This window comes from Triticum urartu, chromosome 7A (genome assembly GCF_056163025.1).
Source record: "Triticum urartu cultivar PI428250 chromosome 7A, HENAU_Tu73, whole genome shotgun sequence".
NCBI lineage: Eukaryota > Viridiplantae > Streptophyta > Magnoliopsida > Poales > Poaceae > Triticum > Triticum urartu.
This window is the reverse complement of record NC_141879.1, coordinates 52253363-52278693: the sequence shown is the minus strand read 5'-3', so window position 1 is coordinate 52278693 and position 25331 is coordinate 52253363. Positions and strand designations below refer to the sequence as shown.

Sequence of the window (25331 nt, the reverse complement as noted above, 5' to 3'; positions counted from 1 at the left end):
CACACTTAAGGTTCGGTGACGCTAGGGTTGTAGAGATATTAGTATGCAGTAACCCGAATGTTGTTCGGAGTCCCGGATGAGATCCCGGACGTCACGAGGAGTTCCGGAATGGTCCGGAGGTAAAGAATTATATATAGGAAGTGCTATTTCGGCCATCGGGACAAGTTTCGGGGTCACCGGTATTGTACCGGGACCACCGGAAGGGTCCCGGGGGTCCACCGGGTGGGGCCACCTGCCCCGGGGGACCACATGGGCTGTAGGGGGTGTGCCTTGGCCTATATGGGCCAAGGGCACCAGCCCCAAGAGGCCCATGCGCCAAGAGATGGGAAAAAGGGGAGAGTCCTAAAGGGGGAAGGCACCTCCGAGGTGCCTTGGGGAGGATGGACTCCTCCCCACCCCTGGCCGCACCCTTCCTTGGAGGAAGGGGCAAGGGCTGCGCCTCCCCCTCTCCCTTGGCCCTATATATAGTGGGGAAAAAGGAGGAGCAAACCAATCTAAGGCCTGGCGCCTCCCTCTCCCTCCCGTGACACATCTACCTCCTCCCGCAGCGCTTAACGAAGCCCTGTTGGAATCCCGCTACTTCCACCACGCCGTCGTGCTGCTGGATCTCCATCAACCTCTCCCTCCTCCTTGCTGGATCAAGGCATGGGAGATGTCTCCGTTCCGTACGTGTGTTGAACGCGGAGGTGCCGTCCGTTCGGCGCTAAGATCATCGGTGATTTGAATCACGACGAGTACGACTCCATCAACCCCGTTCTCTTGAACGCTTCCGCTCAGCGATCTACAAAGGTATGTAGATGCACTCTCCTTCCCCTCGTTGCTAGTCTCTCCATAGATAGATCTTGGTGACACGTAGGAAAATTTTGAATTTCTGCTACGTTCCCCAACACTTCCAGCGCCAGGAGTGGAGACCCCCCCGCCCCAACTTCACGCATCTCTCTGAAGCACGCTATCAGTGTCATCAAGACTTTCAGCGACTACAAGAAATGGCTTGTGGAAGAGATTGGTTTCGGAGGTATGCTCAAGCTCCCCGACATTCAGAAGTTAAATCTCAGATGCAGTGCCTGGATTATGAGCAGGGTTAGTGTTAGCCGTAGAGAGTTCAGGCTGTCAGAAAGTAAAGTGCTCAAGTTCTATGCTGAGGATGTCTTTAAGGTCTTTAGCATCCCTTGCGGGAACCGCAGCGTGAAAGGGAGAGATGCAAATATCAATCCAGAAGCAATCCACTTCATCAAGTCAACCCTTGAAATGAATAAGACAGGAGTGCATAGCTTGCGCGCGGCAGAACAATTCCTGATGCGTGATATCAATGAGAATTCTAGCAAGCTCGAGAAAGATTGTTTTCAAATTTCGTTTGTCATATTTGTCATGGGTCATGTACTCGCTCCGACCACGAAGCACAACTACTCGACCATTGATTTCTGGGGGGCAATTGCCAACACTAAAATGATACAGCAGTTCAACTGGTGTGAGTATGTCCTCCAGTATTTGCTCGACGCAGTACGAAAACTCAAGAGAGATATGCTGATAAACAATCATTCAACCAACCTCACCAGATGTCATTTCTTCTTTCAGGTAGACGTAGTGTAACATTTGTAGTCATGTTTTCCACACATTTGTTTTTGCCTACATAGGAAAATAAATAAAATGACTTGTTTTTGCAGGTTTTTCTGCTTGATAATCTTGATCTTGGTATATTGATTAAGCCACACAATGTACTACCAAGGATCATTGACTTCAACCCGGATACAATAAACAAAATGCTCATCATGGCTCTTGACCCAGTGAAAGGAGCTATGTCATATTCCCATGCAAACGTAAGATGTTTCGTGGAAACTTGCTCCCCATGTGATTGCTGTTTTTTGAATATCTATTTGTACTGGTCATATGCATGTCTTTTATTTATTTTTATTATCATTTTCCATAATCCATTATTGTATACGCTGTCCAGCTCTGAGACCCGGCGAATGTTTGTTATGTGCGACACAAGGTTCAGTACACAATTCCTTCGTCTTCCACCACCAAGCAATTGCCAAGGGCTGGGACAACTCCACGCTCTGCGAAAACTCCCACAACAGAATCTCCTTGTCCTGGTACTGGTTGCCGTCAGGACAACTTTGCCACTCCAAACACAATGCCACGTGTAGTAGGGCCTCTAGACCTTGCCAACTTCTTGCGGCAGCAGTACCCACATCTCGTATGTTTTTTGTTAAACTGTCTGGCATTCAGAGTACTCTGTTTTTCGTATGCTTGCCTGTTTTTCAAGTACTCATCCTTTTTATTGCAGGTGACTGATGAGATAACCATGATCATGAAACAGCAGAATGCTAGCTCAATTAGGCGTTTGACAGAAGCATCCAACGCCATCCAAGTGGTTCTATCGCAGGCAAAAAATGCATCGCAGTCAGACATGCTCAACTATTCAGAGAGAATTCTGAAATCAATTTCAGACCGTTGCCTTTGCTGCCGTACGCGACGGTCCGCAGAGTGTCATGCATCAGGTTTTATGCATGCTCTATATACGCATGCGGTGTGCATGCTCATTCTTTTTTTTCTTTCCAATCTCTGATGACTAATATTTGGCCTTTCTGTTCTTTCCGTTTTTATTTAGGTGTCGCTACTGCCAAGAATGTACGTTTCAGCACTCCTGTTGCACAAAGAATCCAGGGGCACAGGCTTGATTTGTCTGATGGATAAGGTTCAGGCCACCCCCTCCCTACTGTATAACTGCCCCCGTCCATATGTGTTGTTTTTATAGTTGGTTTCATGACAAGCGCCACATACCTGACATGCTATTAATATTGTACACAGCTATGTCACCGCTTATCCAGGGTGGATCATCAAGGAAACGAAACGCAAGCAATGAGGACTCCGCATCCGCAAGCAAAAAATCGATTTCAGAATCATCCATTGTGATTAACTACTTCAAAGACACCGTTCGCAAAGTTGCACAAATGTATGCTGATCTCCCAGCGAACACAAACGTTACCGTGTTTGGCTAAACCCAGGGGAAACTTCCAAAGAGGAAGTACATTTTTCAGCATGGTTTTGCAACAAATCCATGGGAGCGTGGAGTTTTACCACTACCACCGCACGCTGAAACCACAGATATGATAGTTGCACACTTCTCCAACTTAACTAATAGCGATCTTCAGAGGTTCGTGATGTCATCCCTGCAGGTTTTAGCACATTTTCAATTTATCTGAATGTTTTGTTCCCCATAGTCTTTTTTCTGACAACAATTTAAATCAATGTTAGTACGATGGTTTTTGCAGGCATTATGTTATCCACCACTCCCCCAGACTTGTCCGCGTTACAGGGTTCGCTATGTTTCATCAGCTCATTGGCAGTCGAAGTCTTGATCACGAACTTGCTTCCATTATATGTAGAAGGTACACTCAGTCAGATATGGAAGCCAATAGGGAATGTACGTACCTCAACTGGAGGCACAACATGGAACCGGAGTTTGCGGTAATGCCCCTTCATACACACTCGCTTCGAAAGCTCTGAAGTTATTTACTGTTTATACTTGCCAATGAAGTTATACCCTTATGAGAGTTTTGAACTGTCATTTGATTTGGTTTTATAGACAATTGTACTGTCTGACCACGACTATGTGAACAACATTTCGATTCAGAAGCAACTAGTCGGCAAGGACATGCCTTACGATATAACCTCATCTCAGATGGTATTAACATAACTTTTTACTTTCTATTCTTAAAAGAAAGACTTTATCAATATTCCCCCATGTTTTTTATGTGTGTCCCTAACTCAAAAAATGATTTCCTTTTTGCATCTGTCTGCAGTTCTTCCTGCCAGCACCCCTCAAAACTGGATGCGTTATATTGATGTGGGACATGATGTCGAGGAAGATTCATTTTTTGGACCCAAAGATCAGAGGGGATGGCCCTGATGATTTCACAAAAGATAAGCATGAACTTATTGCATGGAAGCTTCACCATGCGTTATTCCACTACCTGAATGAGTATTATGCTGGATGGCCAACCCAGGATGGTCATTGGGGAACGGTTTACCCGGTAGTAGCCGAAGAAACATTCATCAGGTATGTACAGCCAACATTTAGCGACCATGCAAATGGTTCATAATTTCTTATTTTAACACATAAATCCACAGTTGCTAAAATATATCCACCCTCAAACTTATTTGTGCAGTGAAGAAACAGGGGCTTGTGTCCTCCACATAGCCCGTCACTATGATGGAATAAAACTGAAGATCCCTCTCACAAAGGTACCTATGTGTTCTTTGTTGCTATTCTCGCGTGTGTTTATCTAATGTAGTTCGTTTTTGAGCATTTATTTTCATTATTGTCTGACTACATCCAACACAAATATATTGCCTTACACAGCACAATGTTGGCAAAACCAAAAGACAGGCACTACATGAGTGCCTTAAACTTCAGGGGAATTCTGCTAGTGTGGCGCATGATGCTCTATGGGCGGCTCTAGCACCCCCAGACAGTCTCTTCAGCTCGAATCAGTCCAAGTAGGCATTCGGCTAGTTGATGGTTGGATTGTATAGATCATTCCAAATCAGCTATCGTTTGCTTGTTGCTATCATGTACTTGGATTCGTGTGTCATGTAGTTTAAGAACATCTACCTCCCAGGGCCCTGCCCAGTAGTACTTTGCTATGGAGTATGCTAGAATGTAATCTGTAGCCCAACCGAGACTTGTGCGGGTGGTCGCATGTTCACGTCTCTGGATTGGCTTTTATCGGACAAATGAAAACTTTTATCTATTTCGATTTCAGTACACATAGCCGCACATCTTCTTCACATACGTATCATTCCACTAATTTTCCACACATGTTCCACATGGCCCTACAAGTCTCTCGCCGTGAGGCATCTTATGTGTATTACTGGGGTGAACAATTTAAACTGCATTTTTTGACACGACTTCATCATGTCTGAACATTTAATCCAACGTGCACTGTAGTTCACATTGTCTGATTGTTCGGTCCATGCACGAGCACACTACAATACCATACCACACAAGTTCATCTAGTCTGAGTTTAGGGTCCATCTACGATTACATTACAGTACCATAGTGCATACAAATTACTAGCTAGGGTGGGGGGGGTGGTTGTCCATCTGCTACCAGATTTCCAACATTTTATCTATTGGCCGTTCTAAACGCCAAGCACTCGTGCCGCCAAAAGATATTGCCAGGCTCCATTTTTTACCGCTCATATCACTTTTCCCACCAAGTTCAGTCAATGGTCGCTTCATAAAGGAACTCTAGGATGTCCCCCTTATTCCCCTTCATCGTCACTATCTCGTAAGCTAGCTTCTTCTGCATGTCATCGATTTGTGCCTGTCGAAAAGACCGCACCCACAGGATCAATCTTTGCACCAAATCCCAGATCCTTTGTGACAATTCCAAAATGTTGGAAAAGAAAGGCTTCATACCTGGTTCAGAGTCGAGCGTAGGTAAAGCCCAGTGAACTCCTTGAAGTAGTGCACCATGTAAACTCCACTGTCCTCACTGCGAGCACATGGTGAAAGCAGGTCACATATGTTCAGTTCGCCCAGTAGTTCAGCTTGATGGAATGTTTCAAGTTAGGGAATGCATGTAAACCATAGAGTCTACCTGCTGCATGGCTCATGTTGTGCGACCAGAGGGTAAACAAAAGACCATCCACCTGTCTCGATCAGCTCACCACCAAACACACCAAACACGTCATTCATAAGACAGCAAAATCTCTGCTGGAACTTCCTAGCGAGCGAATCATGCTTTATCTTCATCTCATCTGTTGGATCGGTTTCTGTTGGGTCGAGCACCATCATCACCTTCTTGTTTGTGTCCAGGATGTACATAGACCAACAGTCCATGAGGTGCACCGGGAACATGAACTGCTTTATTACATTCACAATCAATGAATAGACAAATGTCAGTATTCTTATCTCAGGAATTTCTATTGTCTTTCTCAGTACTACATTCAGTCGGAATTTTACCTTGGTCAGCCATTCAATTCTGTACCCCATCGACTTAGAGTCCATCATGCTGTATATGTAATCCCAGTCCTTATCCTCATCGTCTTTACACACCTCATCCTGCAAATAATTTCCCATAAACAAAGGTTAGCATCTTTTTAATTTCAGTTTACTTTTTTGATACGTGCTTTGCAATTTGTTTTCTAAGTACAATTCGTACCACAAATCTAGGATCAAAGAGTCCTCTCCATCTGTCCAGCCAGCCTTTGTACATCTTTTTATCTTTCTCCACTAGTGCGCGCACTATGCATGTCATGAGGTTAAATGTCAGAGCACCACCCGGAGTGAGTTCGTCCTTAATGTCCTGGCCAGATGCCACTGCCAGTATTGGCTGGAAGTGCTTCACCCATTTCCTATAACATGGCACCAGTTTTATATTGTATATCATGCTCGTCATCAAAATAAAAAGTAATGAAATGGCAATGCACAATGATAAAGACTTTTACCTTTTCAGTACTGTATCGGGGCAATGCAACATGTTAGCATGGAACTTCTCAATACTCCCCTTCGACGGTTCATCATGGGATAGACCAACAAATTCTGGGTAATTGTCCCCCCAACCGCATTTACCCTTTGAGCTATCTTGATCAGTATGTGCCTTCATCCCAGCCCCATGCTCCTTGCTCCGCTGGTTATTATTGCACTCCGTCCCACATTGTTTCAGATAGCTCATAATAGCCTGCTGGAATCTGGCTGTAGAGGCACCTCCTTCAGCAGCTAGTCTCTTTGTCGAAGCAGGTCCTTCACCCCCGTCTGGAACAAAATAAAGGCAATCAACATGAACAATCGTCATGATTTGTTTACAGATCCCAAAACCATCTTATTCCGTGCCTACAAAATGTAAAATTACCTTCGTCTTCCCTACGGTATGCTGGGCCAGGTTTACAATTCATCGTAACATCCACAATCCGTCTCCGGGATTTCTTCTTCTGGCTATTACGTACCCCCTCCCTGCTAGCCTCAGCTTGTACTTCGTGGCCTTCATCATGCCAACCCAGTAGTATCAGTCCATTGCATGAAGGATCAACGTCTGTAACATCGCCGGGCCTCCCGCTTCCAACTACCAACATTGCTGAGCCACAAAAAAAGATAACAGCATGTCAACTACGAGAACACGTGACTAAACAACAGGTTTGTAGCAGATCGCTTCTGCATACACGAAACAACAACATACCTCCAATCCATGAAATCCATCGGATGCAAGTGTTCATACATGATAGCAGGTAATTTATGTGGTCTTCATCAACCGTGTCTTGCCCCACAGGAGATGCAACCTGCTGCTCCATGTTCTCGCCTCCTGCTGCCGCATTGGGTGTCCCAATCACTGCCACTTCACTCCCCACGAAGTCTGTTTCAACATTTGATGACACATTTAAGGACGCATCATGCATATCTGCCAATCAGGAATTTTTTGTAGTGACGTCATATATTGAAGTATGTACATTTCTCCGAATTTCATTCTACTTCATCAGAATGGGATATGCACCTGCTTCATTGAACATAGCTTCCATGTTCCTAGCTAAGAGGTTGTCACTATCAATCTGTTCCTATGTTGCAACTGGTGGGCTTTCGTTCTCAAGATCATCCTAATCAATGTCGTCAATCTCATTGTTGCCAGGTACCGTCGGGCCGCCATTGCCGTGTTCATTCACTGGAGTTGAGGGCCCTGTTTTTCAAGACAAAACAATGTGTCAATCCTCTGATGTCAACCTGAATATCATCCCCTCACAATTATGTTCATGATTTTGTTCCAGCATGCTAAGTACTCACCTCCACTGTTTTTTTCCAAGCCCAATCCTGATAGCAGATTTGTAGCTTCTTCAAAGATTCCTGTTGAAAGGAAAATTAACAATCTCCTCCCCAGGTGACCTCAATGTGTGTTCTTCTAATTACTTACCCTCAAACAACTCCGGATTGTCAACAGCACAGTTGACCAAGTTCAGAGCTGCTGTAGCTAGGTTCATCAACCGCTCGTCCCTGCCCTTGTCACCTGGCTCATCAATATCATCGGAGACAACTTGGGTGGATGCAAGTAGCCTAAGCAACACACCTCTGAGGCCTTGTGTGCCTGCAACACCTAACACACCGGTTATAAGTGTTTCAAAATTAGGTTCCCTCATCTTTTTTCATGTCCAGCGATGAACAAATAAGATTACTATAAGTAATGAATGCATATGGAGGCTCACGTTCAATGACTTCTTTTGCCCATTGCTGAATTGTCGTTAGTTCATCTGACAGAGTATGTCCCTGCGAACCTCGACGGCCAAACCTTCCTGCTGGTGACATTCCTTCACTGTGGTCAGCCCTGGAAAGCACATTGCTGTTGCTGCCTCCTTGCCACCCACTGCCCCTTAACTGAATTCTGGCCCTCATCCAGTTCATACTACGTGGGCCTCGCACTGCCAGCAACAAATTGGGAATGCACGCACAAATTAGACAAATGTTTAAGGTTTTTAGTTTATCGGACAGTTCAAAGATTTATTTATGCTCATACCAACCTCGGATTGGTACATTCTGCACATGACCTGTTATACGAATGCTACCGAGGGGGCGGTTCGCCTGAATTGGTTCACCTGCAATTCGAGCAAGTCAGAGTTCAGTCCACACATTCTTTTTTGTAGGCTTAGTTCATTCATGTATGAAAAATCAAACCTCTGTTCTCAGCCCGTTGTAGTCTTCTAGCAGCTCGTTCGTGTTGGTGCACGAAGTCGCCATCAGTGTCGCTACTAGATGAATCACTTTCTTCATCCATTTTCTCTTTTCCTTTGCGTCTAGGCTGCTCACCAGAGTGTTCACTGTCTGTATTTTTTCCAATATCTTCTAGTACCTCCTGCAAAGCCTCCCTTTGCGCTGCAAGAGCATACAAGCAATAATTTTCAGAAGCTTTCTTGTTGTACTATATTAACATTAATGTATTCAATCCAAATGGGCTCTTCTTTTTTGGTAGCACAAACTATTTCATAATTTATTCAGCAAAATTTTGTTTTCCTATATGATTGACTCCTGTATTCCCCTCATTTGTTTTTTTCAGAGATAACTCGCTCATAGATGCTTACATGGATTAACCAATAAGCCCCCCGCCTCTCCAACGATTGGATTCCACACCTCATCTATGCCATCCAGGTAGTCCTCCGGTTTTGTCTGCCCAGCCCAGAAGCATCATGTCAGCAAAACAACTTATATATATATTGGACACGCGAAAGAACAAATGATACTTCATTCATACCCTGAATTGTGTAGGGTATTCTCTCAGCAAGTAGATCAACTTCTTGATCTTATCTTCAGTGTACTCGCTGACTCTAGGGAGTTTATTTGGTTCCACATTGTCTGTCCCAAAATCCAGCCAATCGAACACCCAAGGTTGTGCGGTGTCCATGTAATCATTGGCAAGTTAGTGACAACAATTGAGGAAACTAAAAAGTTATAATATATGTTGTATCATTTTTTACTTACAATGATCGCCAAATGGCACCCTGGTACTCTCAATGTTCGTACCCCAGCTGCAAGATCTTCAGCTAGCTTCTTGACTGCTGCCCTAATTACTTCAAATGCCCATTCTGCCAGGTCAAAAAACCCTGTCCCGCCTTCACATAGCACACATGCAAGGATTTCCCAAGGTAGGTTTTGGTACGATTGCTTGGGGGCAACATATGTACCAGCAGATAGTAATGAAAACCCCATCTCGGCAGCTCTCTCCTGAACCCTAGTTAGTTTCAGTGGATTCATGCCTCAGAACATCTCTAAGATGGCTTCTATGCTTAATCCACCATCTCTTGTGGCCGCCTTAGTATCTATGTTCAGCACACTCCTGATCTCCTCTGCTATGTTCTGCCTCTGTTTGGGAGGTATCTTCAGTAAGCTGACATGTCGCCCACTATTCCTTAGACCCAAGGTTCTAACTATGGACGTTGGGCTAAAAATCCTATATTGCCCGTCAGGGAAGGTGAATCTCATATCTTGCCAACGGAATCTGCTAAGCAGCCAGGCGTAGAATCGCCTATCTGCCTCTCCAGACCAAGCAGTGGTCAACAAACTGGCCATGCCGGTCCTATGCACTACGTGGTAGTACCTTAGCCCAAGTCGGACGATGTGCTTTCTAGTCCAAGTGCACCTAACAATCCTACCACGGAGTACCTTACTCTCTCGTTCCATCCCAGGTGGACCAACGGCCACAAGATGCCTAGCAGCTACCGGAGTTCTGGTTCGTGCAGGTCGAGATCCGGCGGCCGGAACTAGTACCACGGGTCTGCGAGATCTTTTCTTCTTCGCCCCGGTTACAGATCCTCCAACAGATGGTTGTTTCCGCTTTTGAGCCCCCCTCGCTGCCTTCCTTCTGTCTTCAGTCTCTAAATCCTGCGGAGTAGCTTCGTGTAAATGCAACTTGCAGCTGTCCTGCGCCACGTGACCAGTGTGGTGTCTTGTCAAATTACTGCGCACTCTCTCCCGCCGCCCAAATTTCCCCTCTCCCCCGACCTACTTTTTAGCTGACTTTTGGTAATGTAGGGCGCGCGAGACGGCTGGATGCACAAAACAATCCGTAGACCGGACAAATCGTCGTGAGCCCGTCCAGTATGCGTTACACGGCCTGCATGCACGGGAACAACCTCGCATCTCATGGTCCGTCTTTCTTCTATTGAAAATAAATAATGCCACTCGGTGTAGTTGCGCACTTTATATTTTGTTTTCGCTTTTCAAGACTATTTGTTGCTGGTCCATCTGAGACCGGGACCAGGGGGAAGGAAAAAACAAATGAATGCGCGCCCACATGAGGCAGTTTTGTTGTTTCTGGGCACGTCCTTTTTATGGTATTGGGACAGCAACCAGGCAACCAAATCTTCTCGCGGTCGGAACAGTACAAATAGGACTAGTCTGGGGCAGGACAAATGAAAGGAATATGTGCAGCAACCCGTCCATGCTCACCCGCGCCCACCCACCAAGTAAACGTTTCTTTAATGCTTCTCTTACTCATTACTGTTCTACGTGGGGGCGCACGTCTTCTTCTAATCGCTATCAACTATGTGCATGCTCATCATATTTAATTAATCCGTTCCCGTGCACCTTTCCATGATATCATTTACATATCTCATCTGCATGCAGACATCATATCTTTCCTAATCACTGCGGCTATGATTTGTATCACACCGCTACATTGCTTCCTGATATTGACCTGTTTCGTCTCGTGTTTTAACAAGCCACAAAAATCTCTTCTTAATTTAACGGATTATCATTAACAGTCCATCTTTTCCTATTCTTAACATCCTTGCAATTTTACCCCAAACTATCTGCATTGGATGGACTTACAAAACTGAATTATCAAATATGCCAATCGCGATTATCATCCCATCTACAAAGAGCGTCATAACCGATTCATTGATTTTCCTAATCGAGATCATGGGGATGCCTGATATTCATGCAGATAGTTGGGACATCATGAGATTCCGATCATTGCACATTCATCTTCGAGGGTTGATCTACCAACATAGAGCCACGTAGTATTGCTAAAAATGATTTCGGTCTGGATTATGGTCGCCATTTCTGGCTTATAAACCCACCAGACATTCATTGTATCCCCATGAACTTGTTTGGTTTTGTAAAGTGTGTTTAGATTCGTATGAAAAAAATAAAAAAAAGGTCAACTCGTTCATTCCTGCTGAGATGATACCCTCTGCTATAGTTGTGTAGTTCTCTTTCCATACTTGTATTGAAAAGGTTATGATGTCAATAAAAAAAATCGCAAAAGTTCAACTATGCCACTATCTCGTCATGCACCCATCGTCTCCCCCCGTCAATAAAAAAAATCACAATTATATAGTATCTCACTAACCTACATGATGGTCCAAATTTGAAGAATCTTTTTATAAGCAACCCATGATGGTCCATAGTTGAAATTTCATTATTTACCCACTCTATGTTTTTTTGGTTTGTGCACGACAACCATGTAATGACCGCTGTCACGCGCAAAATCGAAGGTAAAGGCTGAAAAACGAAAAAAAGAGTATGCAATTACTATGTTAAGGCCGTTTTTTTCTTACCAGCACCCAGCTTAATTGCACGCTCCCTGGGTTTTTTTCCTATGATTTTTAATCCCATGTGTTAATAATTAACCAAGATCAGACTTATGAGCCGGCCCGATCAGTACATCCACGAACAATGGGTAATTCTTGTTTCCATCAATTTTGCCCAAACGGCACGACACAATCCTAACGTACGTACTGGGTGTCTGTCCGCAACAGAGCCTAGTCGTCTGGCTATAAAATTAATGCCCCCTCAACCACCCCCCGGAATCCCCCTCCATCCCCTTTCCCGCACCATAATTATTTTTCTAATAGAGCTCAACGCATGTCAGTACGAACTACATGTTTTACTGCACGGATCGGAGACATAGATAATTGTAGCTGCCGACAGATACTCCCATAAAAAACTGCGAATGGAAATCACAAACTAAGATTGCACACGCGGTCGCTTCGTCACCCTGCTGTTGACTTCTTCTTCCTCGTCGCTTCCCTTTCTCAGTGACTCCATGACAGCAGAGGCGTCTTCTGAAACTTGTTCATCCGCAGTGCCATCGCCTGCCGTCTGGACGGATGGATCGTTCTCGCCGAACCCCTCCTTAACATCTCCTTCCTCCGCCTTCATGTCCACTCCTTGAGCGAGCAAACAAGTCTCCCAACGATCTGCTTGAACAACTTCCCCCTAAAAATCGTTTCGTTTTTTCAGCTGCTGGCTATGTCATTTTACCAGGAATCAGGGGATAGATTGTAGTTCTGTACTCACCTCGTCTGGCACATCTAAACTGTGCGGAGCCAAATCAGTTGTACTCCAGCAGCTTTCCGCTGATGCCACCAAAGGAGAGGCCTTCGCCTGAAAAATGCAAGTCATAAGAAACAAGAACACATCCGACTCAGAAGTTAAATGTACAAGGAGGATAGTAGAACCTGATCCCCAAGACCGAAGGCTGAACCACTCCATTGAGACCTCCTCGTCGTGCCGCTGCTTTCAGGCTCAGTCGCGCTTGGTGCCATCTCCGAAATCCTTCGACGCCCCTGCTCTACGAGATGGACACTTTGAGAAAGTGGTTACCAGGAAGGCAGCTGCCCCACCCTCGGCCTTTATACTGGTTCCTGCGTCGTATGTTATCCACGGCTCACAACTTATGCATTTACTAGCTTGTTCAAAATTTGAACTCCATGGTGCGCGCGCTCCACACGCATGGAAGTAAGATGAGTCACCACACGCATGGTCGCCACATGTCGCCGGCTATGAGTTCTCACAGCTGTGAGTCACTCAATCAGAAAACTGGTCTCCTCACGTTTGGTGTCATTCAAACCAAACATCTCCACTCTGCATGTTCTTCACATATATTCACATGCAGTCGTACTAAAAACCAGGAAACAATATTTTCTTCAGTATGACAGTCAAATAAACATTTCAGCTTCAGTCAATACGAAACACGTAAGTCCTCACTCAAGTCCAGCACATTTTATCTTGCTACATTGTCATAGAGCATGGACGAACAGCTGACACTACATAATCTTTTTTTATCATGCAACTATGAATACCATCTAAGTGGAGATAAGCATGCAAAGAGCAGTTCGTAGTACAACAAACTAGTAAATTCCGATCGGCAAACCATAAGACATGAATGTTGAAAATTAGTTTGCAGCGAACCCCAATGGCCTCGTGCATGTGTTCCGACGGTGACCTTCGATTCCGCAGTTCTTGCATCGACCAGGTTTCCTCGGCTTTTTCGGTGCGTCCCCTCTGTCAGGACATGTAGTTCTTTTGTGTCCTTCCCTCCCGCAGATGCTGCAGAAATGTGTACGTCGACTGAGTCCTTCGTACGATGCCTTCTCCCTGCTATTGGTTGGCCTACCAACCCCCCTCTGTTTAGCGGGTGCTGCAAGCCCTTCCAAGTCATTGACGCTGACAGAATGTGCCATGCTATTCTCTTTATTGGCACCTGTACCGAGCACCAAAGCAACTTCTCCATTATCATTTTGCCTCACAGGGTCTAAGGTCGTCACCCGATCCTCAAACCCGAGGCCATCTCTCCTCTCTGCAATAGGTACTCCACGTACTAGTAGATCTTCCATCCCAACTAGCATGAAATCAAACGATTCTGCACTCGCATCCCCCATTCGAACGACGTCCATAGCTTTGAAGTACAGTGTTGAATGCCTCCATGTGAACGATGTGTTGGTCCGCTTGTCCTTTTGGTACTGCTGCAGATGGCTTGGTAGAATGTCTCTTGCGTCCTTCGTCCACCTTTTCACAATATGTTTAGATGGAATATGTTGTAGGTGTAGTATTTCCATTACCTGCAGTCCAGAACTCATGTTACCAAACTGTTATGGCACCGGAAATCAATTTACATTTCTCTTACCCTTAGAATGTGGCTGCACAGCAAACTAGTGTGTTCGAATTGACCACACTCACAAGTAAACTCCTTTTGATCATCCGCGATAATAACCTCGTAAACAACTCTGCTCCATCTCTCTCTCTTTGCCGCATTATTGTGGGTTGCCACATACTTCTTCATTTTCTCTATCTCCGTTATGTTATATGCTGTGGCTTCCATCAGCAACCTCCCAAACTCCTCAAACATAGATCGGGTGTATATTTTACTGGCGTGCCTCTCTATAGCCAAATTTGTTCTTCTCACTGCACCTCCCTACAGAAGAGCAACACAATTTGACAGAACAACAAATAAGTTCCAAAAATTAGCATCTATGTTTTGCCATGTGTGCATTGAAAAAATTAGACGGCTCACTTACAATCATAGTTCTTTTCTCCTCGTAGCTCTCTTCACGCTCCCTGTCAAATTGCAGTCGCATATACTGCCTCACAAACACATGCATGGGGCTAGCTGAGAGCATGTATGTCTTCAACATGTGATTGGCACTCTCGCTCCATTGTGTGCTGGTCATCTTGGCACAGAAAACACCTCTAAAGTATGGTTTGGCCCACTTTGTTCGAATCTCATAAATCTGTGTCATATATGCATGCTTCCACAAATTGTACTTATCCAGCAACATACCCCATGCCGTCTCGAACTCATCTTCGGTTAACATGTCTTTCACGACTTTGTGAAAATCAGCCTGGAAGTCATTTTTTTGGTGTACAAAGGTCCCAGACTCTCCTTTGCTTTCTTCAGCACGTGCCACTTGCACCACCTATGCACCGTATCTGGATACACCTTCTTGATAGCTAGTTCCATAGCTCTACACTGATCTGCAATGAATATGTCCATAACATATTATGGTCAGATGATGAATAAGGACATGTCTTTCTACACTCCAAGGGTTAACAAAAAACCAAACTTATCGAAACCGAACTAACCTGTCAAGATAGTCTTTGGGGCAGGTCCTCCCATCATTCGAAGGAACTCGGCGAAAACCCATTCGAAGCTCTCTTGCTGCTCGTCGCGCATCAGCACCCTAGCGAGGATGATGCTCTGAAAATGATTGTTTACCCCAACAAATAATCCAAAAGGCATGTCGTACAAGTTAGTCCTATATGTTGTGTCAAAAGTGACAACATCTCCTAAGAAACGGTACTGCATACGGCTGCTCCCATTTGCCCACATCAGGTTCTTCACTTTGCTTGTATCATCAGCCAGCACTCTATATGTGAAACTAGGGTCACCAGCCTGTATGTTAGCGAACACTTCAAGTGTCTTCCTAACATCATCATCAGCCTGCTCCCGACTGATCTTCCCTCATATGTTCCTCAGGGTCCTCTTAGTGAATGGAACCTTCTCAACCGACCCGAAGAAACTTCCTATTATGTTGTACACCTTGCCAAGGTTAACATTGTTCTCCCGTAGCTGTTTTATGAGATCCTTAGTGTACACATCAATGTGCTTGTGCGACGGCCAGTGAACTTTCTCACCCATTGTCAATGACATTGAATGATTATGGTTCTCTCTGTGTTCTGTAATGTACCAGCTGTTGTCCGCTGCTCGCAACAATCTTATCAAAGCTGGACACTCACACCTGCATGATCTACTATTTTCTGCTTCTGGCTTCCCCTGTTTTGACAGTGGACCATAACAGACAGTCATCACCAGCACGTATGAATTTGGAAATTAAAACGCATTTTATCTACCGAACAAAATGAATAGCAGACGTAACTACAACACTCACCGAGAAACCACACACTATTTCTTCCATGCACTTTGTCCTCTCAACGTTCAGCCGGCTCTTTCCATATCTAATGCCGAAACCGGTTTCCCAGGAATACAAATTGTAGAAGTCGTATGCCTCACCAAGCGAATCAAAAGTCAGACCAAGTGTCGGCCGCACCACATTTTTGTTGGGTTCTTCAGCGTACTTGCGCATCGACTCCTCCAGAGCGCTCATACGGCTGGGACATGGTGTCCTGTCCGGTGGCGCGCTCCCTAGCCGTAACCTTATTCCACCAGTCAAAATTCAATAGATTACAGTTAAGTAGCACATCCTTTACCACGAACGCAAATTTGAACTCCCACTACCCTTGAACTATCTATTTTTCTTCAGTTTCAACTCACAAGTTGTTTTTGCCAAAACATTTTTCTCAAATTCGCAGGTTTAGCTTCTGCTGAAACCAACGTACATGTTTCTGAAGTTAAATCTCACAAGTAGATATTGGCAAACCATTCCCCTGAACTCAGCACAGCAATGCAATCTTGCAATAACAAAGGAGGGCCTCTGCAATCATACCTTTTAGTCCACCCGAGGGCTTCTGGGTTCACCCTGTCAGTTGACTGGGCAGACCGAGTTGGAGATGTGTTCGTACAGCGGCGAGCAGCAGGTTGCCTTCCGTTCACCTCAACTTCGCCAATCTGTTGCCCGCATCCAGAATCATCTTTTGAGACAGCGCTACCCGCGTAACTGGGCTCGTTCGCTTGCATCCGCGCCAGAGGAACTGGATCTGGCTGCTCAACGCTGTCGGCGAATTCCTCAAGCAAGGGGAACCTGAAAAAGGGGCGGCCATGGCCGCCGCACATGGCGGTAGGTTAGGTACCTATTGCGGGCAGGGATTATAAGGCAGATCTGGGCTCACTCACCTGTCCACGGCATCCAGAAGGAACTCCATGCCTGCTTCTTCCATGCCCTGTCCTGCGCCGGCTGTAGAAATCTCCCTACGATATACACACAAAAATGGCGTCACAGTCGATCGCCCTGGGAGAGGACGGGGTCGAGCGGTCCTAGCCCCTTCCAGATAGATACGGTATAGGGGTTAGTTGGGTGTTCGGCCGTCACATTTACTCCGGTCCCCGCACGCGGAGGAGAGAACGCCGTACGTGGAGCGACGGCTCAGCGTCTCCGCCGACGACCTGAGCTCCTTATCTGATCCTAGGCCCACCCATATGGTCAACGTCCTGGTCCACGGACCAGCTCGGCCCCGTCCTCCTTTCGCCCGACCCGGTCGCTACGGACCCACCAACTCGCCACTGTTTCGTACCATATTCCGCGGCGTAATCCTTTTCAGGCGATACCTGTCAGACGAGCCAACGGCATTATTCCTCATCCCAAGTCACGGACGGGCCGTCGAGATATCGAGCGCAATTGGGCTCGGGCGCCGAATCGCCGCTCCCTGAGATAACACACATCTATCTATCTATCTATCTATCTATCTAACTAACTAACTAACTAACTATACCTAGGGCCTCTTCAGGAGCCCTCCAACTCCCAACTCCATCAACTCCCGATCCAGATCTTAGCCGAACACTCCAACTCCTGGTTTTATGGGAGAGAAGTTGGCGATTCAGTGCGTGCAAATTCGGTGGAGTCACGGAGTTGGAAAACTCGAGCTCCGCGAAAACTGGGAAGTAGGAGTTGTTGATAATTACACCGAGGTTGCCACTGTGAAGTGAAACTGCTGGTACCGATTCAATCGAGCAGGCGAGACCGCCCCTGTCGCGCATCTCATCCCGACCAAGCCTACGGCCCAACCCTTCTTTCCCATGCATTTTGGATTGGTAGCCTTCTCCAGATGGGACACATTGAGGCGATTTGATGGCCTTCCGGCTCGCTACCTCGTGCGAGCAAGAAGCAATCTTACCGAACAGAGTGCTTTCTCCCTGATCGATGGCGAGAAGCTGGTGGAGGATTCCTGGTGTGGGATTTGAGGATTTTTCTATCGTGGAGGGCTTCCGAACAAGCCCCTATACTAATTAGTGATTCCTAAGAAATTCCCATGTTGATTAGAAATTATGAGCTATTTATCTAGTGGGACCATGTTATAATGATGTAGATTAAACCGTGTAATTTTCAGCCTCCACACTAATGATTTTGAGCCTCCACGTTAAAGCTCATGAAACACAAACCATTGTATTCTAATAGCAGACGATCCAAATGCACATCAAAATAAAAAAAAAACATAGACATACAATCTCTTGATCAAATAAGCAACTATAGTAGATTCCTAATAGCATACGATTCAATTCCACACCAAGACGTACAATCTCTAACCCTCACAACTTGATGTGCCCTCTCCCCCTCCTGCAAGCCCTCTTCTTCCACCGCTCCCCCCTCCTCCTCCCATCCAGACCAAGCCCATGTCACTCTACAGGCCCGTACATCTACAGGTGCAAGTGGAGCCGCTGCACAGGGCCCCCAAAAATCTGGGGCCCCCAATTTTTGTGCAAGTACTATATATATATATATATATATATATATATATATATATATCCTTAAACTGCCAAAAAAATAAAGTGCAGCCCCAGCCCAACGCACGTCAATTAATCCACCAAGCCCCAACGGAACAACAGGCCCATAACCCAACTCATCTCTCTCACGGAGAATTCCAGAAGACTGAAGATGGATCGAATTCCCCTGTTCTTTTCTCTCTCTCTACGACTCTGTTTCTCGAGACCAGGACTCGCCGGCAGCTGGCGAATTAAATCGCTCGCAATTAACTCGCAGACTCCTCATCTCCTTTCTCGAATGGCTTCCCAATTATTATCCAAGAAGAGAGCCGTTGATGGCAAGTACACAATGAACTGCAGGTTCGTTTCCTCATCAATCTATAAATTAGGGCGTTTTCTACCGCTTCTTCCACTGATCCATCAATCCATCCATCGTCCCCTTAGAGAATCAAGAGGTTGGAACAGGCCTGGGTTGGAATCTCGCTGCTTGGTGGCCGTAGTCCCTGGAGGTGAGCAATCAGAGCACCAAGCGCCCCCGCTTGATGATCTGCATCCGTGAACAGTCAGCAACCAAAGGTTGTTTCGCCCCCTTTTCACCCCTTTTTTAGTTGATCCGTTGTTCTTTCTTGCATTTGTGTATCCTTGGTTTTTCTTAATTTTCTAAGATGTCTTCTAGTTCTAAACGCCCTGGTAGGAAGTATGAATCTGGGTATGAAAAACGTACAAAGAAGAAAAAAGCTGAAAATCTTATTCATTCTCTGAAGGGGTCTCTTGATAACTTTGTTGTGAAAGAACCACAAGTTTCTTCCGAAAATCAGAATATAGAGGCTGATGTTGATGATAATGTTGACAACATTCAGGTTGAGAATACTAATCCTGATGAGGCTAACCTTCATGGAAATGTCGTTGGCGCTAGTGTTAATGAAAACATGGATAGTTCACCTGATAAGAATAACATGGATGCATCTTCCGATGGTAATGCTTCTTTCCGGCCAGATATATATGATCCAAGGAATTGGGATGCCCTTGACTCAAAAGCGATTGACATCTTGGTAGAAAAGGGTCCCAAAAGAGATTTAACTATAAAAAAAGGCCGGAAGGATAAAAATAAAAGATGCTTTTCTTTGATATTTTACACAAGAGTTCTACTAAATGGAGAGAAGTGTGATAGAGATTGGCTTGTATACTCTAGAGAACTTGACAAGGTATTCTGCTTTTGTTGCAAATTATTTCGAAAGGGGCATGGAAAGGGTCATTTGCCTAGTGAGGGTTTTAATGATTGGGCACATATTAGCATTAGAATTAGAGAGCACGAAACAAGTGCCGAACATGTTCTGAATATGGTCACTTGGTATGATTTGCGACTACGGTTGCAAAAGCATCAAACTATTAATTGTGTAGCGCAGCGACAACTTGAGAAAGAAAAGGACCATTGGAGAAAGGTTCTATTTAGAATTCTTTTGATGGTAAAATTTCTTGCGAAACACAATCTTGCATTTCGTGGTACTAACTCGACATTGTATCAAGATAATAATGGAAATTTCTTAGGCTTGGTTGAAATGCTAGCTGAGTTCGACCCAATTATTCAGGAGCATGTTAGGCGCATAACAAACAATGGAACTCATGTTCATTACCTTGGTCATGGGATACAAAATGAGTTAATACATTTGCTTGCTTCTGCAATTAAGTCAGAGATAATTAAAAAAATAAAAGAAGCAAAGTATTTTTCCGTGATACTTGATTGTACCCCTGATGCGAGCCACCAAGAACAAATGTCTCTGATAATACGATATGTCAATGCTTCTTCGACTTTTGTTTCCATTGAGGAATCATTTTTAGGATTTTTGGATGGGAATGATACAACTGGGCAAGGGCTTTTTGATGTTTTGCAGGAAGAACTACGGAATCTTGACCTGGATCTAGATGATGTGAGAGGACAGAGCTACGATAATGGTGCAAATATGAAAGGTAAGAATAATGGTGTTCAAAGGAAACTTTTGGATAAAAATCCTAGAGCTTTTTATTCAGCATGTGGTTGTCATAGTCTTAATTTGACACTTTGTGACATGGCAAAAACTTGTGGTAAAGCAAAGGACTTTTTTGGAATCATACAACGCATCTACACAACATTTGCTAATTCAACTAAAAAGTGGCAGATCTTGAAAGATAATATAGATGATACAACAGGATTGACTCTCAGGTCGTTGTCATCTACTCGCTGGGAGAGTCGAATGGATAGTGTTAAAGCTATAAGATTTCAGATTTTGAACATACGAGAAGCTTTACTGCAAGTATCTGATATTGATAATGATCAAAAAACTAGCAGTGAAGCTAAATCTCTCGCGAATAATGAACTTGGTGATTTTGAATTTTTAGTAGCTATTGTTATTTGGTATGAAATACTGTATGCCGTCAATCTGGTCAGCAAGAACTTACAATCAAAGGATATGCTTATTGATGTTGCTATTGAGCAAGTGCAGGGGCTAATTACCTTTTTTAATGGGTATAGAGACACTGGTTTTTGTAATGCATTGGAAACAACAAAAGAAATTGCACTTGAAATGGAGATCGATCCTACATTTCGTCAAAAGCATCAAATTAAAAGAAAGAAACAATTTGACGAAAACCCAGATGATGTGTTAATTTCTTCACAACCTGCACATGAATCATTTAGGAGAAAATATTTTATTCCTGTTGTTGATCAGGCTATCAGTTCACTTACAACAAGATTTGAGCAATATGAATCATTCCAAAAGAACTTTGGTTTCTTATTTACTTCTTATGCACTAAAATCATTGGATGAGAAGAGCTTAAAATCTTCTTGTAGTGTTCTTGAGGCTGCACTAAAGAGTGGGGCGAAATCGGACATTAATGGTAGTGAATTATATGTTGAGCTAAATTTACTTAAAAGTTTCATTCCAAATGATAATATGGGGCCGGTTGATATCTTGAAATTTCTTAAACGGTTAGATTGTTTCCCTAATGCAACTATTGCATATAGAATTTTGTTAACTATTCCAGTGACCGTCGCATCAGCTGAGAGAAGTTTCTCCAAATTGAAATTATTGAAGTCCTATCTACGTTCAACAATGACACAAGAAAGGCTCAGTGGGTTGGCTACTATAGCAATTGAAAATGATATACTGGAGGGGGTTGCTTATGAAGATCTAATTGAAGATTTTGTATCAAGAAATGCTCAAAGGATTGCACGCTTTGGCTAACAGAGTAAAAGATGGACTTGTAGCTCAAAATTCTAAGATTTTTCTCTTGTATTATGTAGTTCCTTGAGAAAGCTGTACTGCTGTAGTGCCTAATAAAAATAATGTTTAAATTGCCTACTTGACTTTCTTATACATGGGGCCTAAATTGTGATTTCGCTCCGGGGCCTCAATTTCCGAGGTACGGCCCTGTCACTCTACATGCCATAGAGGTCAAGGAAGAACGTGGCGACAATGCAACGAAGCAACCTCTTCTCCTCCGATAGATCCACTTGTAGTACATTGTTAGCCTCCTGCTAGCTAATCCGCACTTGATCTACCCTTATGTACCACAAGCCCATGTCGCTCTCCATACCATATAAAGGTTAGGAAAGAAGGCGACGACGAAGCAACGAAGGAACCTCACTTCCTCTGATCGGTCCACCTGTAGTACCATGTTAGCCTCCTGCTAGCCGATCTGCGCTTGATCGATCCTTGTGTGCAGCTGCCGCAAGCAACTCCAAAACATGCGGGTGTACACAGCGGCCAGCTGGCAAGAAAATCAAGGCACATGCAGGCACACGGGAAATCTGCCACACTCCGATTCAGACAACCGGAGGTCCTCGTGTTTCAGCCCAGAGATAAATGTCTTCTACACATGACTATAGCTTGGTGTAGAAAGACCATAGTAAATAAGTACTTAAGTAGAATAATGTCTTAATAGTACAATATACTCTTGCGGAGCAAGGGGACACTTCTATGTCGGAATCCCGAGGGCTTTATTCTACGACTGTCTTAAGGAAGTAGTAAGGACACAATGGAAGGCGGGGTATTGGCGGGCTCCAATTCAAAGGGAGAATGTTGGGACACCAACTAGTCTAGGTACACGAACTCTTCATGAAACTCTTCTATCGGATGTCCAGTATCTGGCATGACAAGCCAGATCAGTACTTTGAATGTACTCGCAAACTCACAAACAATCGAAAGCAAGCAAGCAAGCAGGAAGAGAGTAAACAAATGTAGCAAAGAAGTAAAGACTAGTAAAGCTACTTCTATCAAGACTACTGCATAAACTTAGTCTGCTCGTTTAACATCCATTGGACCTCTTCCTGGCATGACTCTTGCTCAATTAACTTGTCCACACAAGTTACCTGCTTAACACAACTATTAGAGGTTAGAGTGAATGAATTTAGGTGCTTGGTGTGTGTTTTAACACGAAGGGTGTCTGATTGCCGGCAGTGGTGAGGCCATACTTACCTGTGAGGTCAATTGACTACACAGGTTTTTGTAAATACATCATAAAACAAGTAGAAATCAGGCAACAAAATGTTATAAATTCATGCATTTGACTACACAACACCCAATTGACTACACATGATATGATTCCTGGCACCGCCACTGATTGCTGGGGACTCACCTGTTCGAATAGTTTCGACACACACTATGCAGAGGACGCACACTTTACCCACACCATAGTCTCTTTGTCTAACGAACCCTATTCATAGCATGGCACTCTAACTATGCCTTCGACCTCCCGCAGGCTAGCCCTGGGAGAGAGAATCTGGGTCCTTGCCTCCTCGTGGCACTCCTTCAGTTCCCTCAGGAACCATTTCTCTTGAGCTCACCCACTGACCCTGGCTCTCTTGACTGAATGAAAACTTCCCGGCCAAAGGAAGTCTACTCATTCCAGCTTCCCTCTATGGAGACACACGAAAGAGACATAACTACAAACGGAACAATACCCTCCCATTCGGGCGGATGTGGCTGTACTGAGGAAATTCAGTTTTGTGGCATTTGGATTGACCAGCTATTCAAGATTAGTTTAACAACAAGTGTAAAGTCGTAAGTTTGTACTATCTACTGCCATTCTCAACTTGTTGTCCTACTAAGGTGCAATGTTCACAAGGGTTCATTATCCTAAGTAAAATGTTCCCCCGAGATCCTTCGTGAACGTTGCAACTTACTTTGCTTAGGATCATGTTGGCAAAACAATTACCGGTTATGAGTCAAAGTTTAACTTCTAGTCTACTAGGACCTAATCAAGGCATCCACTCTAGTGACTCACTAGGCTATTTCAACCACTACAACTTAACATATGCAAGGGGGAGCAACAAACAATACCGAAAGAAAGTTGCGGGAAAAAGAAAATGCAAGTTCAACAAATGGCCTTGCAATGCCATCAAGAAAATGGAGGTGGTGGCTTGCCTTGCTCAAATGGAATATCAAACTACTCCTAGTCTTGACCTCCAAGATTATTTCCTTCTGGAAATACTTTAGAAATAAAATTCAAATAAAGCAAATAAGTCACAAATCTGGCCAGTAGCATATAGACAAGTCAAATAAATCTCAAATTATTCCCATAAAAGGAGAATAAGAAAAAAAGAATCAACTCATATGGACTTATGGTTTAGGAGATATTACTATGAAAGTTTAGTCAATGAAATGTAGTCATGGATGTACACGAATTCATAATCTCAAGAGGTGGCCTCTCAGACGTATTTGATGCAACATATGAAATGGTATATTAGGGGCATAACTAAACTTTGCACAAGTTCCCTTTCTACTTGGTCAATGAAAGATATGCAAGCTCTTGCGTATTCGCGCGAGAGAGTTTTAGCGTCTTCCTTTTTAATTGCACATAAATCTACCGCACAAAAATACACTATCTAGGCCCAACAAGTGTTTTAAAGTTCCAAAAGGAGCGGATTTTTTTTGTGTGGAATAAGGAGCGGAAATTGAGGGCGTGCTAAAAGATCTCACCATTACATTTGTTTGCTTTCCCTACTTGGTAAGTTCTCCATGATTTTCATATTTTTCCTTTTCTTAATAGATAAATACATAGTATACAAATGCACTCTACCTTCATACACCAAATGAAAATAGCACTTAAAGTAAACAAAATAACTAAAATAAACTAAAACCTGGGACATGTATAATTGGATAATAATATGGGTACGCACATCTACAACTAAACTTTTAATATGTCAAACGCGATGTTAGCAAATATGCATATGCTAATATGTTAATCTTACGAAGCGTTGAGAGATATACATATGCCTACAGCAACCTGATAGGAACAACTTAATCTATGTTTAAAGAAAAAAATGCAACATGATAAAGTGCTGGACAAAAGATACCAATTATAAATTTTCAAACGTGATTCATCATAAAAGAATACACTTAATATGGCATGCATCGTCAGCAGGAAAAAGATTAACGATAACATATATATTTATATGTTATTGAGAAAAGCAAACATACCTAAAACTAAACTATGTTCCGAAAACACGTATATTTCTAAATATCACCATATTTGGCCCCAAATTTTCTTTAGACAAAACTTACATTTTTGTTAAGCAACAATAGGAGCCTCCACTATTTGGAATCACTGATTTCGCTGAGTTCTTGAAAAACACGCAAAGGGCATAACAAACTCAACAAAGACTTTGGCAAGTTCAAAACTCGGGAAAAAGGACTTATCTGAAAAGGGC

At 43.9% G+C, this 25331-nt stretch overlaps 5 protein-coding genes across 5 annotated transcripts; 3 read left to right on the top strand and 2 right to left on the bottom strand.

Annotated features, from left to right (window-relative positions):
* The first annotated feature begins 903 nt into the window (after positions 1 to 903).
* Positions 904 to 2697, top strand: LOC147957631 (uncharacterized). Its single transcript, XM_087531793.1, has 4 exons — positions 904 to 1575; positions 1665 to 1817; positions 2288 to 2468; positions 2612 to 2697. The coding sequence occupies exons 1-4, from the start codon at positions 1018 to 1020 to the stop codon at positions 2695 to 2697; spliced, it is 978 nt and encodes a 325-aa protein (XP_087387919.1). The 5' UTR covers positions 904 to 1017.
* A 744-nt stretch (positions 2698 to 3441) lies between these two features.
* Positions 3442 to 4507, top strand: LOC147957630 (uncharacterized). Its single transcript, XM_087531792.1, has 5 exons — positions 3442 to 3471; positions 3590 to 3688; positions 3807 to 4063; positions 4173 to 4248; positions 4367 to 4507. Exons 1-5 carry the CDS (start codon positions 3454 to 3456, stop codon positions 4505 to 4507), a joined length of 591 nt encoding a protein of 196 aa, XP_087387918.1. The 5' UTR covers positions 3442 to 3453.
* A 720-nt stretch (positions 4508 to 5227) lies between these two features.
* LOC147957629 (uncharacterized) lies at positions 5228 to 7523 on the bottom strand. Its single transcript, XM_087531791.1, has 9 exons — positions 7499 to 7523; positions 7187 to 7405; positions 6863 to 7084; positions 6459 to 6765; positions 6173 to 6365; positions 5974 to 6072; positions 5609 to 5871; positions 5428 to 5503; positions 5228 to 5332 (listed from the first exon to the last, which is right to left on the bottom strand). Exons 1-9 carry the CDS (start codon positions 7521 to 7523, stop codon positions 5228 to 5230), a joined length of 1509 nt encoding a protein of 502 aa, XP_087387917.1.
* Positions 7524 to 13664: 6141 nt separating this feature from the next.
* Positions 13665 to 17103, bottom strand: LOC147957628 (uncharacterized). The gene is made up of 5 exons (XM_087531790.1): positions 17060 to 17103; positions 16713 to 16967; positions 16158 to 16422; positions 14396 to 14683; positions 13665 to 14330 (listed from the first exon to the last, which is right to left on the bottom strand). Exons 1-5 carry the CDS (start codon positions 17101 to 17103, stop codon positions 13665 to 13667), a joined length of 1518 nt encoding a protein of 505 aa, XP_087387916.1.
* Positions 17104 to 19308: 2205 nt separating this feature from the next.
* Positions 19309 to 21864, top strand: LOC125518271 (uncharacterized). The gene is made up of 2 exons (XM_048683168.1): positions 19309 to 19807; positions 19934 to 21864. The coding sequence occupies exons 1-2, from the start codon at positions 19309 to 19311 to the stop codon at positions 21862 to 21864; spliced, it is 2430 nt and encodes an 809-aa protein (XP_048539125.1).
* Positions 21865 to 25331: the final 3467 nt, after the last annotated feature.